General features: G+C 39.5%; 1 protein-coding gene across 3 annotated transcripts in view; it reads left to right on the forward strand.

The window, feature by feature from the left end:
• Ac13E (Adenylyl cyclase 13E) overlaps positions 1–20,300 on the forward strand; it is a 65,866-nt gene that overhangs the window by 27,785 nt on the left and 17,781 nt on the right. For 2 of the 3 annotated variants that reach the window (XM_015170947.3, XM_015170948.3), the window contains exon 3: positions 19,683–19,960. In XM_015170947.3, the coding sequence (XP_015026433.2) occupies positions 19,683–19,960 (278 nt within the window). Of the gene's footprint in view, positions 1–15,178; positions 15,607–19,682; positions 19,961–20,300 lie in introns of those variants that run through there. The other variant, XM_002055357.4, reaches the window with a different exon arrangement.

A 20,300-nucleotide genomic window follows, 5' to 3' on the forward strand; every position in this document is an offset into this window, starting at 1 on the left:
AAAGAGCATAAAGAAAACTGCGAATAAAAACTTATGACCAAAGGGAATGGAACAGGCACAGGCACAGGAACAGTCACAGTGGGGCCGGGATGCTTCAATACATGGGTCTGACAGCAAAGCCAAATTGAAAATAATATTAGCGGAAAGCAACTGAAGCAGCAGCTTTCCAACATCCCAGCTCCCATTACCCAGCGCTCAGCGTCCAGCGCTCAGTTACCAATTCTCAGGACTCAGCTCCCTCCATCTTGTGCCCAGCTCCAGTATCAGTGCCCGTGCATTCATCGAGCGCCCACTCGAGATTGTTGCTAATTTAATTGGATTTATTTGCCATGTGGCCGCAATTTATGACAAGGACCAGCAGTAGCCCAATGAGCCCAAGCGCAGGGATTGGCTTTCACGCAAATGTGCTAGGACAGAAATTGTTGATAAGTCAACGCTGATACAAAATTTTGACCTCAATGAGTAAGTTACTAAACCAACTGATAATCGGCTGGCTAAGCTGCCGGTTCTTATTTTCTTACATTTGCCAAAACAACATATCTAACAATTTGAAGCACCAAAGCACCCAGCTGCATGCAATTCATTTAATCCGGAATTCATTATGTAGCGAGCATTGCTTTGGGCTCCATACTTTAGTTTTAGTCTCCAACATAAGCCCCGTGCTATAATTAAAATTAAAAACATGAATGCTTATGTCGAGAGTATCTGCTTGAAGATACCCTTCACTGAGCGCTGAGCTGCTGTTGCAAACATTCTAATTTACTTCTACTCAAATAGAATTCAACTATGGCATCGAAATGTTGGTATATGCGATATATCCTTTAGTGCAAGACTCTCTAGCTTTCAAAATTGTCAAAAAGTGATAGATTTGTAAACTGTAAAAAACGTGTACGACAACACATATACTAAATATGCTTAAAGCTTGTTTAAATAGATTTATTGATATTATGGAAATGCTTGAAAACGTGCGATAATCTCTATATATAAAACTGTTTGTCCTGACTGACTGACCGACTGACTGACTTATTGACTGACTGATTGGTGATCAACGCACAGCCCAAACTGTAAGAGATACGCAGCTAAAATTTGCACTGTAGTTACCTTATGTGATGCACGTTAAGACGGGTTTTTGTGAAATTCCACCATCTCGAAAAACGTTTGGATTAAACTTTCCTTCTTCCTTCATCCATCCATTTGGTAGATGACGTTTCGTGCTTAACTTTATTACCAAGGATCTATAGCAAAAATCATTTGAGTCGTATTTCACATTTGTCGCAGAATCAAAGCATCCTTGGTAAAAATTGTGATTTTAGGATTTTTTTTGTGAAGTTTTAAGTTCTGTCCGGTTTGCTTCAAACTTATTTTCAAAGTTCTACGTGTTTTGGCAACAGTGGCAAATTGGCGGAAAACATTTGTATGAAAGTTTTTTGTTCATTTTTAAAGCTTTATAAGAGCATTTATTTTATACGTGCCACGGGCAAGGCCGGGTTATAACCGCTGCTCCTAACATAAATATATAATAATAATACTTCTGCATGTAACATACATTTGCACGAAACTTTAATACGCTTGTTAACCCATTTTAATGGGTACATGATATACAAAAATGTTGCAAGCTCTACATTTATGTAAACTAATACTTTTCATAATTTTTGCTCAATCCCCAATCTCCGTCGACAATGAAACTCTAGAACTTTTCTGTTTAGCGGACTAACTAAGCCGAATTGTTGAGTTTTTCCACTTCTTTGTCTGTATAAAAATGGCAATTGTTAGATATTTCTTACGTGTACTCTTGCTGAGTGTCCTTTGCGTTGTTGAGCCCCCATTCGTGTAACCCCAAACCCTTCAGCCAACCCACGGGGCGGGCGTTGAGTTTTTCCTTGGCCCGGCTGCAGTGTCCGGTTGTTGGGCAATCAATTAAATGTGCGGCACGCAATTTCCTCTATGTCGTCGCAGGAGCCTTCCTGGCAAGTGGGTCGCCAGCAATGCGACTGCCTCATTAGAACTGGAGCTTGCCCATGTTCTGGAGACGTGGAAACATGGGGCCCCACCAACGTGACAAACTTTGCAGGCGAAAACCAACAGCAGCAGCAGCAACTTAACAACAACAAATGCAACATTTGAGGCAAAATCTTAAAGCAATTTGGGGCCAAACGGGCCAGTAAAATTAAATAGAATTTAAACTACTTTTAAGCAAAATGCAGGCGGCAACGGCCGAGAAGGGGCGGGACGAAGACTGACGACATAAATCTGCCAAGCGGAGAGCAATGCTCATAAAATAAGAACAACAACAGCAGCAGCAGCAGCAACAGCAACAGCAGCAGTGAGGCAAGCAGGTAAATGTTGTTGCGATAAAATATATAAAAAACGCGATAAAGTCATTCAAAGTGTTTTAAACGGTTTGTATGGTCGGGAGAGACGCAGACCTGGAGGTAGAGTAGAGGTAGCGTATGGAGCGGACCGATTGCCCGAAGACACTTGACGGGTTCGCTGACTTCGGTGGCGATCCAAATTGTTTCGTTTTGAATATGTGTGTGTGTGTGTGTGTGCGTGTGTGTGTGTATGCTCAAGTCACACAAGCGTAGCCAACAACAAGTAAAAGTGCTCTAAACGGGCATGTCCGACTAGCAGATACCTTGTACCAAAATGCCGCAACAGACATTCAAACTTTATTTTATATCTGCATGCACATCGGCCGCTTCTTTTCTTAGTTTCAGTTACGTTGGTGTTTAACAATCGAACCGGAAATCGATACATAACGATTTTAAATAAACGGAATGAGTTATCGTTAACTGGAAATATCTAAATAAGCCCTTAAAGTCTCTGAGTTAGACGTGCAAATGGACTGGCAGCTGGGCATGGCCAGATCGACTCAGCTTTTGGTGCTGATTATATATTATTTAGGTATAAAGCGTTGAAGATGCCGTCGCCTGCCTGTTATGGTTTATTTCATAACCATTTACAGGGTACAACACAGATATGTTTATGCAAGGTGAAAAGGTTGACAGCGGGGGAGGTGTCACTGTGGGTTGCCACTTGCACAGCTCCTCTGTCAAACGAGGGTGACAAATTGAAACATATCCAACGCTCATTTGACAAGCTAATCGAATGCTAATTTAAATGCACCATTTGCATAATATCCACTAGCTGCAACATTTTGACAGTTCTCGATAAGTTGCTTGTATTTTATAATTAAATTCGAACAGCATGTCAAATGAATCGGCAGCATGTGTTAATGCATTGTTTGGCATGGTTCTCTGTTCATTATTTAACAACATTATAAAGCCCCCAAACACACATAAAAGCTAGCAACGTGTATAGACAGTTTTTAAATCACGTATGAACTGTTTCTCATCAATCTTCAGCCACGTGCTGTATTCCTTTTTTTTTAAACCCTGAACCCATTGAAAATTAGTGAATAAGGTTTTTGTGCAAATGTATGTAACAGACAATTGACAGCATGTCCGATCCCATAAAGTTTATAAGTATATTCTTGGATAGGACGACGAGCTGGGTCGATCTAGTCAAGTCCATATGTATGAATCACGCTCAGCAACTACATAAGCTAAAGCTTTGGCTTAACTACATAGCCAAGTATATATATTCTTTTCAATATCTCCACCATTTCCATAATATCGATAAATAAGAATATTGAAGCAAGTTTTTCGAAGCATAGCTCGGAGATAATATCACCAAGCTGGGCCAAAAATTTGGTATATACATTCTTGTAAAATATATACAGAAGAGGAATATTTCAATATTTTTATATCTTTAAATAATAAATAATGGCTCGAGCCTTGGGCTTTGGTGTACACATATTTGTGTGCCATACTAAAGGCCTGGAAATGTGATTAAGACCAATGTGTAAGCACCAAAGTTAATAAAGAATGTTTTTCACATGGTGAACGGCTGGCTGTAAAAAGAAGAAGCGCAACCATTGCACAAGGGGGGCACTTAGTGTCGTCCGTGCGTGCTTGTGTGTGTGTGTGTGTGTTGTTGTATATGTTATATGTGAATGGCAGAAAGTTCGAATGCAGCAATTACCCCTAGGCGGGCACTTTCAACTGGGGCACTCCCTCTTGAACGTAATGAATTGTGAGTGTAACTCTTTTAGGTTTAATAAGGTTTTAAGTTAACACATTTTCCAAGCGCTAAATCTTATTTGTCAGCCGCTTTAAGCAAGTGTCATTGCGGCATTAGCATATTAACTCTTTGAGAATAACAAGCTCCTGGATGGGGTGTGGCAACTGAATTGCCGCAAGACACACATTTTAAATATTTAGCAGAGCGACAGATGCAATTTCATTATCATCACTAACACACTCACACGCACACACACACACACACACACACACACACACACACACACACACACACACACACACACGCGCAAGCAGTCCTCACACCCACGTCAGTCGACTCAACAAACACAGCAGCCGATGCCGCCGATCTTATCGCTTATCTTTTGGCAGTCAACAAACGCTTCATGTCCGTCATCCGTCAAGCATTTGTTGTTGTTGTTGTTGTTGACTGTGTTTGTGTTTCTATTTTTTTTTTTTTTTTGGTCATGGGCGCTGATAAGGTCGCTAAACGCCATCGCCCCATAGTCACACGCGAGACTTGAGCAGACGTCAGGCAGCAGTCAAAAACACCTTTGGCGTTCAGCTGGGCTGCTGTGGCGTATACTTAACAGGGCCAAAGTGCATTCGCTTGCACCTGCCACTGATCAACTTGGCGTCCTTCAGTTGTCCTCTCTCCCTCCCAGGCAGCTCTCCGCCCGTCAATCAGCCTGTTAGCTTGTCAAAGTCCCAAATCTAAGTGCAGCTCAAATTTCGCAAACATTATGCGCTGTGGTGCTTGCTTCGATACACTGTCAGAGATTTCCATTTGGGAGCCATCAAAACCATTTGCCATTCAATCCATGACAGCCCCAATGCCATTACACAAGTAATAAATGCAATAACACACATGCTTTTATGCACTCGCCGGGCCTGGCCTTATGTTAACTCTCAAATGCACTTTGAACAATGGCCGCCACACTGTGATGAATCCGTAAAAATCGGGGAAATGCAAAAAACAATTCTGAATATTGCAGTCGGATGCAACCAACTGTGCAATGCCCGTCTATAGTCCAATAACATTTATTAAAAGTTGCCCATTTTTTCGTTTTTCCAAGGCAAATATTTTGCTATCGATCCTTAAAAGTGTTCAATTTCAATTTGGACACTCTAGCTCTAAAACTGTTAAAGATACCAATTTCGGCCAGAAAGCCGCCAAAATAAAATTGCACCCATACGGCCAGATGGACAGGCAGACAGCAAGACGGACATAGCACAAAAGCAAAATATACCATTTTTTCACTTTGCGAACTAAGTAGTATAAACATTTATTGAATGATAACAAAATAAGTTAACTAAAACAATAACAGCTTCAACAAACAACAACAACTATTGTTAACGAAAGGAGACAAGACACTAAAATTCTCGAAAAGAAAATCAAAACAAGTAGGTGTGATCTAGTCGGGTGTACATAACTAGGAAATACCCTGAACGCAGCAAGTACATGCACAGAAACATACACACACACACTCACATACTTTAGCAACAGCTGAGGTTCTTCCCAGGACTCCGTATTATAAGAAATGTGTTTCTATTTCTTAGATAACTTCACTGTTTATTGTCCGAACTTTATGACACTTTGTGGGCATAAATATGACAAACAAATGTCTGTAAGTAGCAAAGCCCATTGAAAAATTATTTTTTATTTCAATTTTGTTCTTGTATGGGTGTAGGTATCTAAGAAGTAAATTGGTTTGTATCCGTGTATAATAAACAAGATACTTCTGTTCTCTAACTGAAAAAAAATTGCATTATGGAAACGGGCCAAGTTAACGATAATTTGAAAGAGGCTTGGTCTTACTCCTTCCCTCCCAATCCTCTGAGATAGACGCGTTCAGACAGACGATGGGCAAAGCTTAATCGACTTGGCTCTTGATATTAATAAAGAATATATATACTTTATGCGGTAGGAGATGCCTCTGCCCTTTGCCTGTTACATACATTCCAACTCAACCGTTATACCCTTTTTACCCACCCAAGGGGTGCAGAGTATGAAAACCAAAAAAAATTCAACAAGCACAAAAGAACAGAGACAATCGTTTTAGCTCTGTAATGAAGGCGTGGCAACAACGATAACCAAAAAAAAATTATGTAGAGAATATATAAAAGGCGGAAAAAATAGAGAGGTAAATGCATTACATGTCAAAAATCAAAAAATTGAGCACAGCGCGCGAATGTTGCCAGCATGCGAACAAGAAGCTGAAAAAGCATTTTAACAACGAGTATGCGACTCTACAATATCCTGTAAAATTCTCAATCGAATCAGTCGCAAAGACATGAATGAAGAGTTACCGTATAACCTAACCTAGTCAAATCTTACTTTATCAATCAAATAAATCGAATTATTATAATATAAAAACGGATTGTTCGAAAATGGTGGCAGCTATAAGTATGGTAGCTGAGATCAAACAAGCATATAATGTCCAATTCATTCGTCAGATACAGGGTATACAAATATAACAAGAATTTTATCGTGTAAGCAGCGAATAAATGAATGTGCGTATGCGTGTGTGTGTGTGTACGCGCTTGCTTGCCGAGGGCTAAGCGCGCAGTCTAGTGGAGCGTGAATTGCGGAAGTGCGCCTGACAAGAGCGGAAATGCTGTTACCTGTTCATGCTCTATGTGCCCCCACGGGTATTTGGCAGTCGGTCGACCAGGCAGCACGTCAATCTCATGGGTTATGCCGTATGCGGCATAACCCCCCAACCCTAACCACCCGGCTCATTAGCAGCTGTGGGATCAGACATTTGATGGTGCATACTTTTAAGCGCAGCTACACGAAGAATCCACAAGAGCTCCGCTTGCTCAAGTCAGGCATCTGAAAATAGTTACAAACGAACCAATCAGCCGAATCTGTTAGCATAATAATCTCAATTGTGATCAATTTGCATTATTGGCGGTATTTGCCAATATTGGCAGCTGCCACCGAGTCAAAGATTACGGGGACGCCTGTTAGAATCAATGAATGCGTTACGATTCAAATTTATTTAGTAAATTGCCTCTGACTAGTCCCTGAAACTCAACTGAGACTTTTCAAAAATATCTCAAAATAAAATAATCTAATTTAAATTTATCTATTAGCTAAAATAAATATCTCAAAATATGAATTCAAATTGTTATTTAACACTTTACTTTTTATACCCTGAACCCATTAAAAATGGGTATAAGGGTATATTGTATTTGTGCAAAATCCAAATGTATGTAACAGGCAGAAGGAAGCACCTCCGGCCCCATAAAGTATATATATTTTTGATCAGCATCAATAACCGAGTCGATCTAGCTATGTCCGTCTGTCTGTCCGTCCGTCCGTCCGTCCGTCCGTCCGTCCGTATGTATGAACGCAAGGAAATTTTAGATGTAGGTGCTCCTAGTGCCTGCGCAGATCGAGTTTGTTTCCGATAATCGACAACTTACTCCGTTTCCAAGCAATCGATAAAGATCGATATCGATATCCCCCAGTCGGGAGCTCCCGACTAAAACCTCTTACTTTTTATAAAAGCATTTTGCGAGAAACTTGGCAAACGTTATGAGTATTTGTAATCTTGGAAAGATTTCGAAACATTTTTAATATAATCCAAGATTTGGGTAAAAACGGCAAGAATTTGGAATATGTTTTTAAAGCGCTAACCCAAAAGTGTTTAAATTCAGGGGGTGAAAATAGGAACACATACAACAAGGTCGGTTTAAAATTTCAAAACCAGTCTACTCTTTTCACTTATTTGCCATGGGTTCAAGGCATTAAAAAATGCACTGTTTTATTAAAAACTAGAAACATTTGAAACAACAAGATTCAACCCAAAACATGGATTCATAAATGTTGAAAGCCAGGCTCACTAATCGAACTTCAAGGCAGGCACTTGGCTCCAGTCGTCAAAGTTTTATTGAGTTTCCAACTTTATATAATAACATATACATTTTAATGGGTAAAATTATTCATTTGTATCTATTCGAATTGCGCACGAACCTTTAGAGCCTACCCAAATATCAAATTGTTTGAGGTTTAGCCGAATTGCCATTTGTCAAGGCTCGCAGTTTGGCAACAAATTGCGGTCTTTTGATTGCCATACTGCCTGTCATTGTCCTGGCATTGTGTCTAGGTCTATGACATTGCGCTTTCTTCGCACGCACACACACACACACACATACACAAACACACAAGCTCACGTACACACACATGCACAAACAATTTGTCGGTAGCTGACTGCTCATTATCCTTGTCACTGTGCGGCAATGCTTTAAAATTGATTTTCCGCTTTATATTCTTTTGGCTTATTATACTTATTTTTGTATATGTGTATCTGTGCATGTGTGTGTCATGTGTCTGTTAGCGTGTGTGTATGTGTGTGTGTGTTTTATAATTTTTCTGCTTTTTGTGTCAACGTCTGAGGCATTCCATTGTTTTGTTTGTGTTTGTGCCTGGCTGACTGTTTATGGACTCGACTGTGGCCTGTAGCACTTGCTAACTGGAGGAACCAAAGAGAGTGGACGGCTGTAAAATGGAGCAGGGGCTATGTTAACTGTTGTTAGCTGATGTCCTTTCATTTGGCATGCAAGCGTTTGTAAAAACGGCAATAGCAACGTGCTAAACGTCCTCGACAGGGTTGCCTGCCGAGCACAACCGACGGACATTCAGAAGTTCTGTGTTGTTGTATGTGTGTGTGTGTGTGTGTGTGTGTGACCCGCTTGTCTTTTGACTTGATTACATTTCATTTTTTTATAATACATTATTGCATGCCCCACACCCACACAACACACACACATAAACAAACACACATATACACAATGCGCTCGCTGCCTTTCTTCTTTGCAATTCTTCATATCTTTGTTGTTGTCTCATTCCTCATTTCTCTTGGCGTCTGCTGCTATTTTCGGTATTTCCTTTTGCTGCGGCCATCTTTGTGCATTTTCAATGCGCCACGCCCCCTTTGGGAAAGCCACAGTCACAAGCTCATGTTTATTTCAGTGGGTCATTGGGTTGCTACAACTTGTGGCCTTTTTTTCAGAGATTCCTTTTAATACCCGTTCAGAAAGCGCATAAAGAGCATTTTATTTTTGTGCAGTGTCCTGTTAAAGTATGTCTTGAAATGTTCATTATTTACATAGTCGTGCATACCCGTGCTAAGATGCCAAATACCTGCCGCAGCTTTAATGCTAGAGTACCCAAATACTGAGTGTAAACTACTTACTAATGAGCTCCTCTAACGAAAGATTTTGGCAAGTTGGGAACGAGCAGTACGCAGTCAGATGCCCTAGATTTTATTTGGTTTGTGCGTGAGCGTGTGTGTGCGTGTGTGTGTGTGTGTCGCTTGGTATGGTGTTCAGCTCGGTTGCATACTTTTCAAAATATACAATCGTTTGTCCACTTGGTAGCACTCGAGGCTTTATGTTACTTGCAGGCAGCTGCCAGGAAAATTGTGAATGTGGGAGTTAGCATGTGTGTCTGTGCCTGTGTGTGCGTGTTGTGTTACCAAGCATATGCAAATGAAAGTGCTTATTTACACTTTGGCGTCATTGTGACGCACTTACACAATGCAAGCGACGCCGGCAGCAGCAACAACGGCAGCGACAGCAGCAGCCGCCACGGCCATTGCCTTTGACCTCTGCTGCCGCCGCTGCCGCTGCTGCTGCTGATGCCAGCGCCTAGCGTTGTATGGCCCCCAGCAAGGATACAAGCGAAAGCAGCAGCAGCAGCAGCAGTAGGAACAGCAGTAACGGCAGCGCAAACACTTTGTTGTCCTTTATTGTTTGGGGGATCCTTGCTTGGCAAGCGGCAACAGCTGCACTGACCACAAGGTCCCACCGCCAACCACTTTCGATTGTTAGTTTTGCTGTGCTCGGCTCACTGGGCGACCGACCAGTCTGGTCAACTAATCATATTTACGTCCGGGGCTATGGGCGAAGAGATGCATGACTTTGTTTTTGGCAATTGCATTGACTTATTGGCTGGTCGGTCTCTCTGTATACTTAAGTCAATCATTCTGAAAGGCATTGCCTTTAAGCTTTTACTGGTATTTCACTTCAATTGATTCGCACATTCTTTTGGAAGCGAGCAGCTCATTGCTCTATTCTTTGACGCCGCCCACGGCTACTCGTTAAATTTGTGAGTGATTAGTACCCGTTGCTCATTTTTCACTATTCCCTCTTGCCGATCACCGCTACTCGTTACACTTAATTGGTGTAAAAATCATTGCGTCATCTGTAGGTTGCAGTTGCTCTCAATCGTTGCATTGATTCATTCTGTAAATCATCACTAAAGCACAATTTGGCACGCCAAACTAGTTAGTTATTATTTGAAAATCAATAAAATTGAACAATAACTTTTGAAGGGCTAATAAATTTTTATTATATTCGTGCAATTTTGTAGTGCAACGTGCCAATAATATAAACATTGTAATCCATTATTTTTCAAACAATTTTGTTAATATTCAAAATTTTAGAAAACATTGCGGAAATATAATAAATATGTAAATATATTATCATTGATTTCGAACGTTTTCTATGAAGACGCATGTCAGTGCCGCAGTAGAAGCTCAAATAATACACTTTTTCGCTCATTCCCATTGATTACCTAAGCTCTATGAAACGTTTTGTTGCTTTTGTTAAAGTCGTAACTCGTCCCATTGTGCTGCTCTTATTATTGCCCTCTTAATCAATCGCTGTCAACAAATGTCTGTTTTCAATCAATCAATCACATTAATCTCGTTGGCTGTAAATCTGTCTGAGTACTCGGTCTCTCTAAAGGCTTATGAGCGGGACTTGTTAACTCGTTGCATTTCTTTCTTCATCTCTGTTTCCCGACTTTGAGTAACGAATGATTGGAGAGCTGCGCACTCGTTGCCTTTTCAATTTAACTCGTTGACTTTTAACCTAGCTCCATAATCGTCGCTCTTTACAACAAATCGTTAAGTGCCACGTTTTATTAATTCGTTGCATTGAACTAATCATATTTACGTCCGGGGCTATGGGCGAAGAGATGCATGACTTTGTTTTTGGCAATTGCATTGACTTATTGGCTGGTCGGTCTCTCTGTATACTTAAGTCAATCATTCTGAAAGGCATTGCCTTTAAGCTTTTACTGGTATTTCACTTCAATTGATTCGCACATTCTTTTGGAAGCGAGCAGCTCATTGCTCTATTCTTTGACGCCGCCCACGGCTACTCGTTAAATTTGTGAGTGATTAGTACCCGTTGCTCATTTTTCACTATTCCCTCTTGCCGATCACCGCTACTCGTTACACTTAATTGGTGTAAAAATCATTGCGTCATCTGTAGGTTGCAGTTGCTCTCAATCGTTGCATTGATTCATTCTGTAAATCATCACTAAAGCACAATTTGGCACGCCAAACTAGTTAGTTATTATTTGAAAATCAATAAAATTGAACAATAACTTTTGAAGGGCTAATAAATTTTTATTATATTCGTGCAATTTTGTAGTGCAACGTGCCAATAATATAAACATTGTAATCCATTATTTTTCAAACAATTTTGTTAATATTCAAAATTTTAGAAAACATTGCGGAAATATAATAAATATGTAAATATATTATCATTGATTTCGAACGTTTTCTATGAAGACGCATGTCAGTGCCGCAGTAGAAGCTCAAATAATACACTTTTTCGCTCATTCCCATTGATTACCTAAGCTCTATGAAACGTTTTGTTGCTTTTGTTAAAGTCGTAACTCGTCCCATTGTGCTGCTCTTATTATTGCCCTCTTAATCAATCGCTGTCAACAAATGTCTGTTTTCAATCAATCAATCACATTAATCTCGTTGGCTGTAAATCTGTCTGAGTACTCGGTCTCTCTAAAGGCTTATGAGCGGGACTTGTTAACTCGTTGCATTTCTTTCTTCATCTCTGTTTCCCGACTTTGAGTAACGAATGATTGGAGAGCTGCGCACTCGTTGCCTTTTCAATTTAACTCGTTGACTTTTAACCTAGCTCCATAATCGTCGCTCTTTACAACAAATCGTTAAGTGCCACGTTTTATTAATTCGTTGCATTGATTTTCTGGCTACTTCGCTGCCTTTTGTTTGTCGATGCGCATACTCGCTACTTTTGTCTAATATTTATGCCTTTTAAATTAATCACAGTTTTCTAATAGTTTGAACTCATTATCCATACGATACGCACACCTTCTCCTACTGACCCTACCTGCCTCTCGCTCTCTCTCTGTGCTCTTGTGCATTTCAATTTAAATATTTAGCTCTGATAAGTAAGTTCGCTGAAATTGTAGCTTGCTCTGTAAGTGCTGGTTTTTATTTTTGGCCGCTAATTAATACCTAAAACTTCTTAACAATTTGCCGAACTGATGGCGGCTGCCTGTCTGGGCAAAAGCCCCTCAGAAGGCTGCTTTTGAACCAATTAGGCCGCGGGCAATTTAATTAAATGAATACGTATTTAAAATTTGATATTTCATCAATTCTTGCCCCGCAATTCGCTAAATACGCCAATAGCAGCTGCACTTGCATTTATGGTATATATTCAATCAGAAATTAAATTGTGCAATTACATAACGAGGTCTACAACCAACTGGAAAGGCTTGGTTGACAATGCCAAACACCAATTGGTTCACCAACTTATTGCCCGGGGTCATTGTGCAGTAATATCGTTAACAATTTTCTCTTTGTCATGATTGTGGTTCTGGCTAAAGTTGTTGTTATGCACTTGCAGAGGGTATTTCACTTTTGTTATAGACTTTGTTGCACATAGAGGGAAACGTATTCAATACCATAGAGCTTATATTTATTCTTGATAAGTATCAACAACCTGGTCGATATACAGATGTCAAAATCGATCAGATCTTTCAACTTTTCCTCTGCATATGACATATAAGCTAAATCTTATCCATATCAGACTATATGTTATTGAAACTTTCAGTCGAAAAATTAGTGTTCTTTTAAGCTTCAAAACAAAATTCAGCAAATACGATTTTCAATTGCCACCTGTCTACAAAGTATATTTAATCTTCGGTGTGCCGAAGTTAGCTGTTCTTTCCTCTAGTTGCTGCACATTTTATCTATGGCCATTTAACAACAATGAGATGGCATAATACATCATGAGGCGAATGAGAATGCTGGCATACAAAAGCTTTGCATTCAGTGCAATTAATTGCACTATGATATGTTCCCACAACGACAACAATAACAATTAAGAACAACGCAAGCAAATCAATTAGACGACGACAACAACAACTAAAGGAATACATTACATGTGTTAAGTAATACATAAGTACCAAGAGGTTGCTCAGGGGTCGATCGACTAAAACTGAGTACTGAACGTACTGAGAACTGCGCAGAGAGCATGAGTACCCATTATTCATCTAATATGTGCTTTTTATAATTCATTACAATCGCCGTTAATTAGAATTAATAGCTCAAAAATTACGTAATGAATATGCTGGCAAATGATGAGAAACGGGGGGATCAATTCCTGCCCCTGCCCAGGCAATTAAAGGGTATTTTGAGTCGCTTTCTATGCACACTGAACCCAGACTTATTATCTGAGCTTATAGGTATGTTTTTCACTTTGACACCAGTTTTTAATTAAATACAACATTTTTACATGCTGCTGACATTAAAGCATTGTCTTAAACATTAATTAAAAAGAAGAACGAAATCGTATATTTATGGCAACGAAGATTAAATACACTTAAAGGGAGTATAAAGTGTATTTTCCAGAAATATATTCATACAGACTTTTCAATCGATTGCTCTTGATTCAGTTCACATAATGATAAGATCTAGCAATATATTAAGACTAAGCTCCACCTTATCAATAGTTTACATGGCACACACACGAGTGTACTAACTAACTTACCTTCAATTTTGGACAGTGCATATTGACATATTCACTTTGTCAGTCCGTTTGCCGTGACATTAATTGGAAAAAAAAGTAATTATTTATTATTATTTTAATTATTGATTTATTCGGATTTTTTTACACAAGTATTTATGAGAGTATTTATATAGTATACATATTTATTTGCTAAATGGGAGGCACCAAATCATTATTCGATGGTAACTGAAAGCGGATCCCTGTCTGCAGAATTCATGAATATTGCCTCTAATTAATAACAAAAATAGAAAAACCGTGGCAACTAGCGCTCTGTCTTTAAAAGTTGGCATATAATTTATTTGCCTTAAAACAGTATAAAAAATTCATTATTGACTAATTACGCATACAAATATATATATGTATGCATTTAGCAATCAAATGGAGAAATGCGCTTCAGGCTCATCGAGTTTCAAATCAATTCAAATTCATTCTGCGCTTCAAATATATTCATATTTATTTACTTCTGATTCGGGTGCACTCGTTTGCAATCCAGGTCATGTTGTGTGTGTGTGTGTGCGTGTGTGTGTGCGCGTGTGTGGGGCAAGTTCAAGGCATTGCGCGTGAGAAAAAGAAGCAAAAGAAATTTCTTAGCGGCCAAAAAGTCGGCGCCGGGCCGCGCTTCTTATCTTATCAAAATATCAGTTAAAATTACCGAGCTCCAAATTCTATTTAAACAACACACTTTGTACAGAGAGCGAGCGCGACTCGCGACTGTGCCTGGGTGGGAGAGAGTGGGCGAGGATGGCTGTGACAATGTTGCAGGAGTTGATCCTGCTGCTGTTGTTGTTGGTGTTCGTGTTCGTGTTCATATTGGTATACTTAGTTGTTGTTAGAGCTGTTAGGCGCAGCGTAGCAACTCACGATCATCGGCAGCTCTGCCTCTCACTATCCCTCACTATCTCTCTCTCGCTCTCTTTCAATCTTTGAGCCTATCTATTCTATCTATCTATCTGTCTCACCTGCTTGGCCTTATCAGGGCAACCGATAAGCTGCCTGGGCTTGCACTTTGTTGTTGCTGTCAGCTGTTCTATGCAGCCAGCAACAACAACAACAACAACAGAGCAACAGAGCTAGCGGCGGCATCGCCCATCGGCATCGACATCGACGTTCCATTGTCGCCGCCGCCGTCGTCGTCGTCGTCGTCGTCGTCGTCGTCGTCGTAGTAGTCGTCGTCGTCGTCGTCGTCGTCGTTGTCGTCGTCAGTCCGGCACAAAAAAATTCAAATCAGTTCCCGTCGCGTCAACGGCAACGTCGAGAGTTTTAAGCGTCGAGCGCCCGTTGAACCTTTTTTCTTGCTGTGTTACGTAGTGTTGTTGTTGTTGTTGCTGCGCGCGTGTGCATGGCTCTGTATGCGTGCGTGTGCGTGTGTGTGTGTGTGTGTGCTGCCAAAAATAACAATAAATCAAATCAAATACATAACAAACAAAAACTGAAATACACACCAATTTTGCGTAGTGCAGTTTGAGCAACAATCCGTTAATTTATTTAGTTCGATTTTTGTTTTTTTTTCTGTTTTTTTTTTTTTTGCGCAAATTTAAATTTACAATGGTAAAATTCTAAATATTGCTGTCCCATTTGCTGCTGTTGTTGTTGTGGTTTTCGGAATTCATTATAACAAAAATGCTGGCCTCATATTTATGGCACTTTCTGGGTATGTACTAGCATAAAAAATGTATTTTGTTGCACAGCAGCACCCGCATTTCCATTTGCATTCGTCATTTGCGTCCACTTTCATTTTTAACTATGCGCTTCGATGTTTGTGAAAAGTGTGCATTAGAAAAATTGCATAAAATTTGAAACCGAAATACACCTGGTAAAGGTAGACAACAGGAGAGAGCGAGAGTAAGTGAGAGGGTGAGAGAGAGAGAGGAAGAGATTAAAGAATTTTTAAATGTAACTACAATTTTTCAATAAATTAAATTCACACGAAAGACTATTAAGTTATCAAAAAAAAAAAAAAAACAAAACAAATTATGTACACTAAAACATTTTTAGGGGAAAGCGAACCAAAATCCAGGCATTAAAATGCAAAATAAAATTAAGATGTTTTCATTTTTTAGTGTGGGTGCTGCGTGTGATTAACTGAGTGTGCTTGTGTGTGTGTGTGGGTATGTGTAAAATTATTCGCGGTCAAAGTTTTAATGTAAATATTATTATTTGCTACAGTTGCTATTTTTAGCTGAGCTTATTAGCAGCCTCCAATGAAGCGCACTTCGAAAACTTGAATAAACTTTTTTTATGATTCAGTTAGCGACTCCCCGACGAATTCTTTATATATCAACCTGCATTTGCGTGTGTGTGCGTGTGTCTGTGTGTGTAACTATCTCTATATACCTTTAAGTGTGTGCATATTCTGTTGGCTGCTTCAACGAGTCGTATACTTAATTTGATTAAGTCCCGTCTACAGCGACGTTGTTGCATTCACTTTTTGTTAACTCTTTTGGCGGCTGCTGCTGCTGCGATAAGATTATCAATGCGAAGAAACCAAATTCAAAATCAAAATCCGCCCTTGTCTCGTGACTTGCCGAGCAATTTTCGTTTTTTCTGTTTTTTATCTTTTATTGCGAATAGGCAACAAGCATTTTGAAGTATGCTTTGCACTTTGCTGCGGCCACCCGGCCAAAGACAATATAAACACGGAAAACGGTTCTATCAAAGTTATTTGCTTACCAACCGATCGGCTTGAAAATCATTTTCAAAGAACTTTGTGAGAATTAATCAAAAAAATTCGCTAAATCCGCGACTGTTGGCTGATAAATGCGAGTCAAAGGTTGCCAAAATATATAAGGTGTAAGCTCATTCGCAAAGATGTTCAAGAAATTCTATTTGAGACGTGTTACACAATTTTCGCAAAACGCATTCCTACTCGATGGAAAATGCAGATCAAAGAACTTTTGATGCCGGCTATTGCGATATCAGTCGCTGCTCCGCTCTGCTGCAAGGGTTGCTTACTTATATAATATATTATGCATATGTATGGTAATCCTTGGGACTGTGCTCCTTTGGCACAGAAACGTCATACGCGAATAATTCTGCTTTCCGCCAAGCAACGTACACATCCTGCTTGCCATCAAACTCGGACTATATCTAGGGGTTCCCCTCACATCTTATAAGCTCAATGATTTAAGCTTTTTGGCATTCTACTACTTCTGGCTTTGTGAGTTTCAATCCGTATAATCTGCTCTGTTGTATCTTATATTTTTAATCCATTTTCTTCTCAATACGTCTATGAGTTTCTGCAGCCGACTGCACAGCTGCCTCCATTTTGAAATGAGCTCCTGTGAATCCATTTTATGTCTGACATTAACTTTTTAGCCAATGCGCGTTCTTTATATTCTTTTCAAATATCCTCTTCACTACTCTGTGAACATAAAAGTTGACAAATTAACCGAACGGAGGCACTGTTCAAGTCGTAAATAAACTTTATTCACTAAATTCTATTTACTTGCCGGTTATCAGCAAAAGTTCTTAAAGTTTTTTTTTTTTTAATTTGTTTATTTTTTATTTACAATTTTTAAGTAAAATTAGAGACATGTAGTATGCTCAAATAAAATGTATCTTTGCATTTTGGGCAACTCCAGAAGCAGTTCAGCCCAACAGCTTGCAAACAACAACAGCTAACAATCAGGACAATAAAACAGTAGACGAAAGGAAATGTAGTCGAAGCTTGTTCCTCTTTGTTTTGGTCTACAGCTTATGTTCTTAAGCTGCTCTTCTCCCTCTCTTCTCACTCAGTGCTGCTGATGTTGTTATTGTTGTGGCTATACCTGTGCTTCATAAAGTCATGTTTTCTTCTTTTCCATCCCTTCTGATTATACTTCCCCTTGCCCTACACAGTGCATTATTCTTGAATAGTTTCGCTGTTTATTGTCCGATTCTGGCTCATGTTTACTATAGGAAATTTGGTGTACCTATCTCGAATAGTAGTCGACTTATGCTTAAAAGACAATGTTTAAAAATCTGTGCTATCCAATTAACTCATTCTACTCATGATCTACAAATATGTTTATCTCAAAGTTCAAGTCTCTAACCTTCGGAAAACTCTCAAAAGGCTTTGCGATATATTGTCAAAGCTATGTTTTGAAATTATTTCAAGCACTTCTAGATTTTTTTAAATTTTTTCTCCAAGCTATGGCAGTTCAATTTACACTAGTTCCTTTCCTTTGATATACAAGTTTTGAAGTTTGAGGACTTCGAAAGATTCCCTCAAATAAGTTTGGGGTTCCATGACTGGAACAAATCTCGTAACCTTTCACAAGCAAGCGCATAATTTAATGAGTTCTGTGAACTGATCCAAGCTATTCGGTATTTAAGGAGATTCACATTCGACTTTAATTTGTTTGAATATTTCATAAATGTATTGATGTAAAGCTTTTACCAATGTATGTGTGTATAGTCATTAAATTATTGCCGATTTATTTATTTATGTGTGTTTGAAGCGCGTTTACTTGCTTGAAGCGTGTTTACATGCTAGCGCTTTGACAAGAACTAAATAAACGGTCGGGGAATAAATTGCATAAGTCGGTAAAAAGCCGGAGAGAGGGCGATAGAATAAAAGAGAACGAGAGAAAATGGAATGAGAGTAAGAGAGAAAAAGAGAGCTATCTCTTAGAGAAAGTGAAATATAGAATTAGATACAGTTGGTTGCAAGCAACTTCAATATAAGTACTTTCTTGTTATACCCTTCTTAAAGTTCTTTAATTTTGTCATTAAATGTGTAATGCGCCGGATAGTAGGATGATCCGGCCGGTTCCGGCATATGAATTCCAGAAACAGAAAGACGGAAATATGTAAATATTCATTGGCATAGCTTCAAAGCCGAAAGAAAGCATAGCTACAGACATTCCACCGTGTGCAATAACTATCTCCAAGTAAATTGATTTTTGTTTTATTTTTGCACAGTGTACGCTGGAGAGAAGTTGTTGTCTCAGCCAATGGCATGCGAGCAGCTATGTTTGTATGTGTAAATTATGCATGCATGAGCACAAACATATGTGAATACAAATTGGGTGTAGATCATGGTTAGAGCAAGAAAGCTAACAAAGTTAGTTTATTTGGCAGCAAAAGCCACTGCAGTGAATAGCAACACATACAAATATGCTTTGATGTTTGTATGTATGTATATACACACACACACACATTGCGCTATTTAAGATGCGAGAGCGCAAAGGTAGCGATTTTGTTTTCTTTCTCAATTTTGTGACAATCAAGAGCTTAGTAGCATTTTGTCGTTTGACCTTACTCGCCTTAGTATTTTTATTGACATTGCATGGCGTATGCGCAATGTGAGAACACTTGTTGCTGTGACGGCGCTTGAAGACACAGAACAAACTGACAAACGGACAAAGGGAAAAGCAGACAGGGAGACAAATAGACAGGGAGACAAACAGACAGAGAGACAGTTGGTTAAACAGACTGAACACTGACCTAGTTGACAACAAATGGCAAATGTCAAAGGCGCGTCCTCGAAGACGCGTCCTTGTCCTCTCGGCGGCTGTTTGCATCCCCGCATAGTACTGCATACTTTGCGGCGCCTTTATACACACACACACACACACACACATAAAAAGACACACACATAGACACATATGTACTTTTAGAGCACACAAACATGCTCATATGTATGCATATCTGGCTGATATTATGGCCATTTTACTAATTAATATATATATTCATTCGGTCTCTGCTTCTGTTTCTTTTCTCTCTTATATTTCTTGGCTTCGGCAGTCGCGTCGGCAGTCGGTCAGCTTTACAGCGATGCCGCCGGGCGTTCTAGTCAACGATAGCCGGGCCAATTCCACCGATGACATACAAATCGCTCTGGCGCCCCATATCCAAACCTATCTAAGTCAAACCGGACGCCGGCACTCCTGCTGCAGCGTCATGCTGCCGGTGGCCTTCGAGCGAGCCGCCGCCAAATCATGGCTGGATCCAAAATTCGATTCACCCGTTCTCGAGGAGCAGTTCCAGGCCAGCGTCTTTCCGCACATACGCATGCGATACAGGTGAGTGCGATTTAGGTGCATGCCACAACAAATCGTGAGTGCATCAATGAATAACTGAAAGTGTTTCTAATGATAATAAAAACTATAATGTGGACATTTGAGTGGCTTTCTAATTTAATTTAATTTACTTTGATTTCTGTAATAACAGTAAAAAATAATTCATCACGCTGAAAGCTTTTATAGCAGTTTTTAGTGATGTTTATGGCTGCAAGTGTTGCAAACAAAAAAGAATTGTCTAATGCTCGACTTGGAGATACTCTACGAGAGCTCCAAGCTAGCCAAGTTTCTTTCAAACATGCAAACAAAAACATGTGAGACAAAAACAGGATATATTGAAACA

The sequence above is a fragment of the Drosophila virilis genome, chromosome X (assembly GCF_030788295.1).
Source record: "Drosophila virilis strain 15010-1051.87 chromosome X, Dvir_AGI_RSII-ME, whole genome shotgun sequence".
In the NCBI taxonomy this organism is placed as follows: Eukaryota; Metazoa; Arthropoda; class Insecta; order Diptera; family Drosophilidae; genus Drosophila; species Drosophila virilis.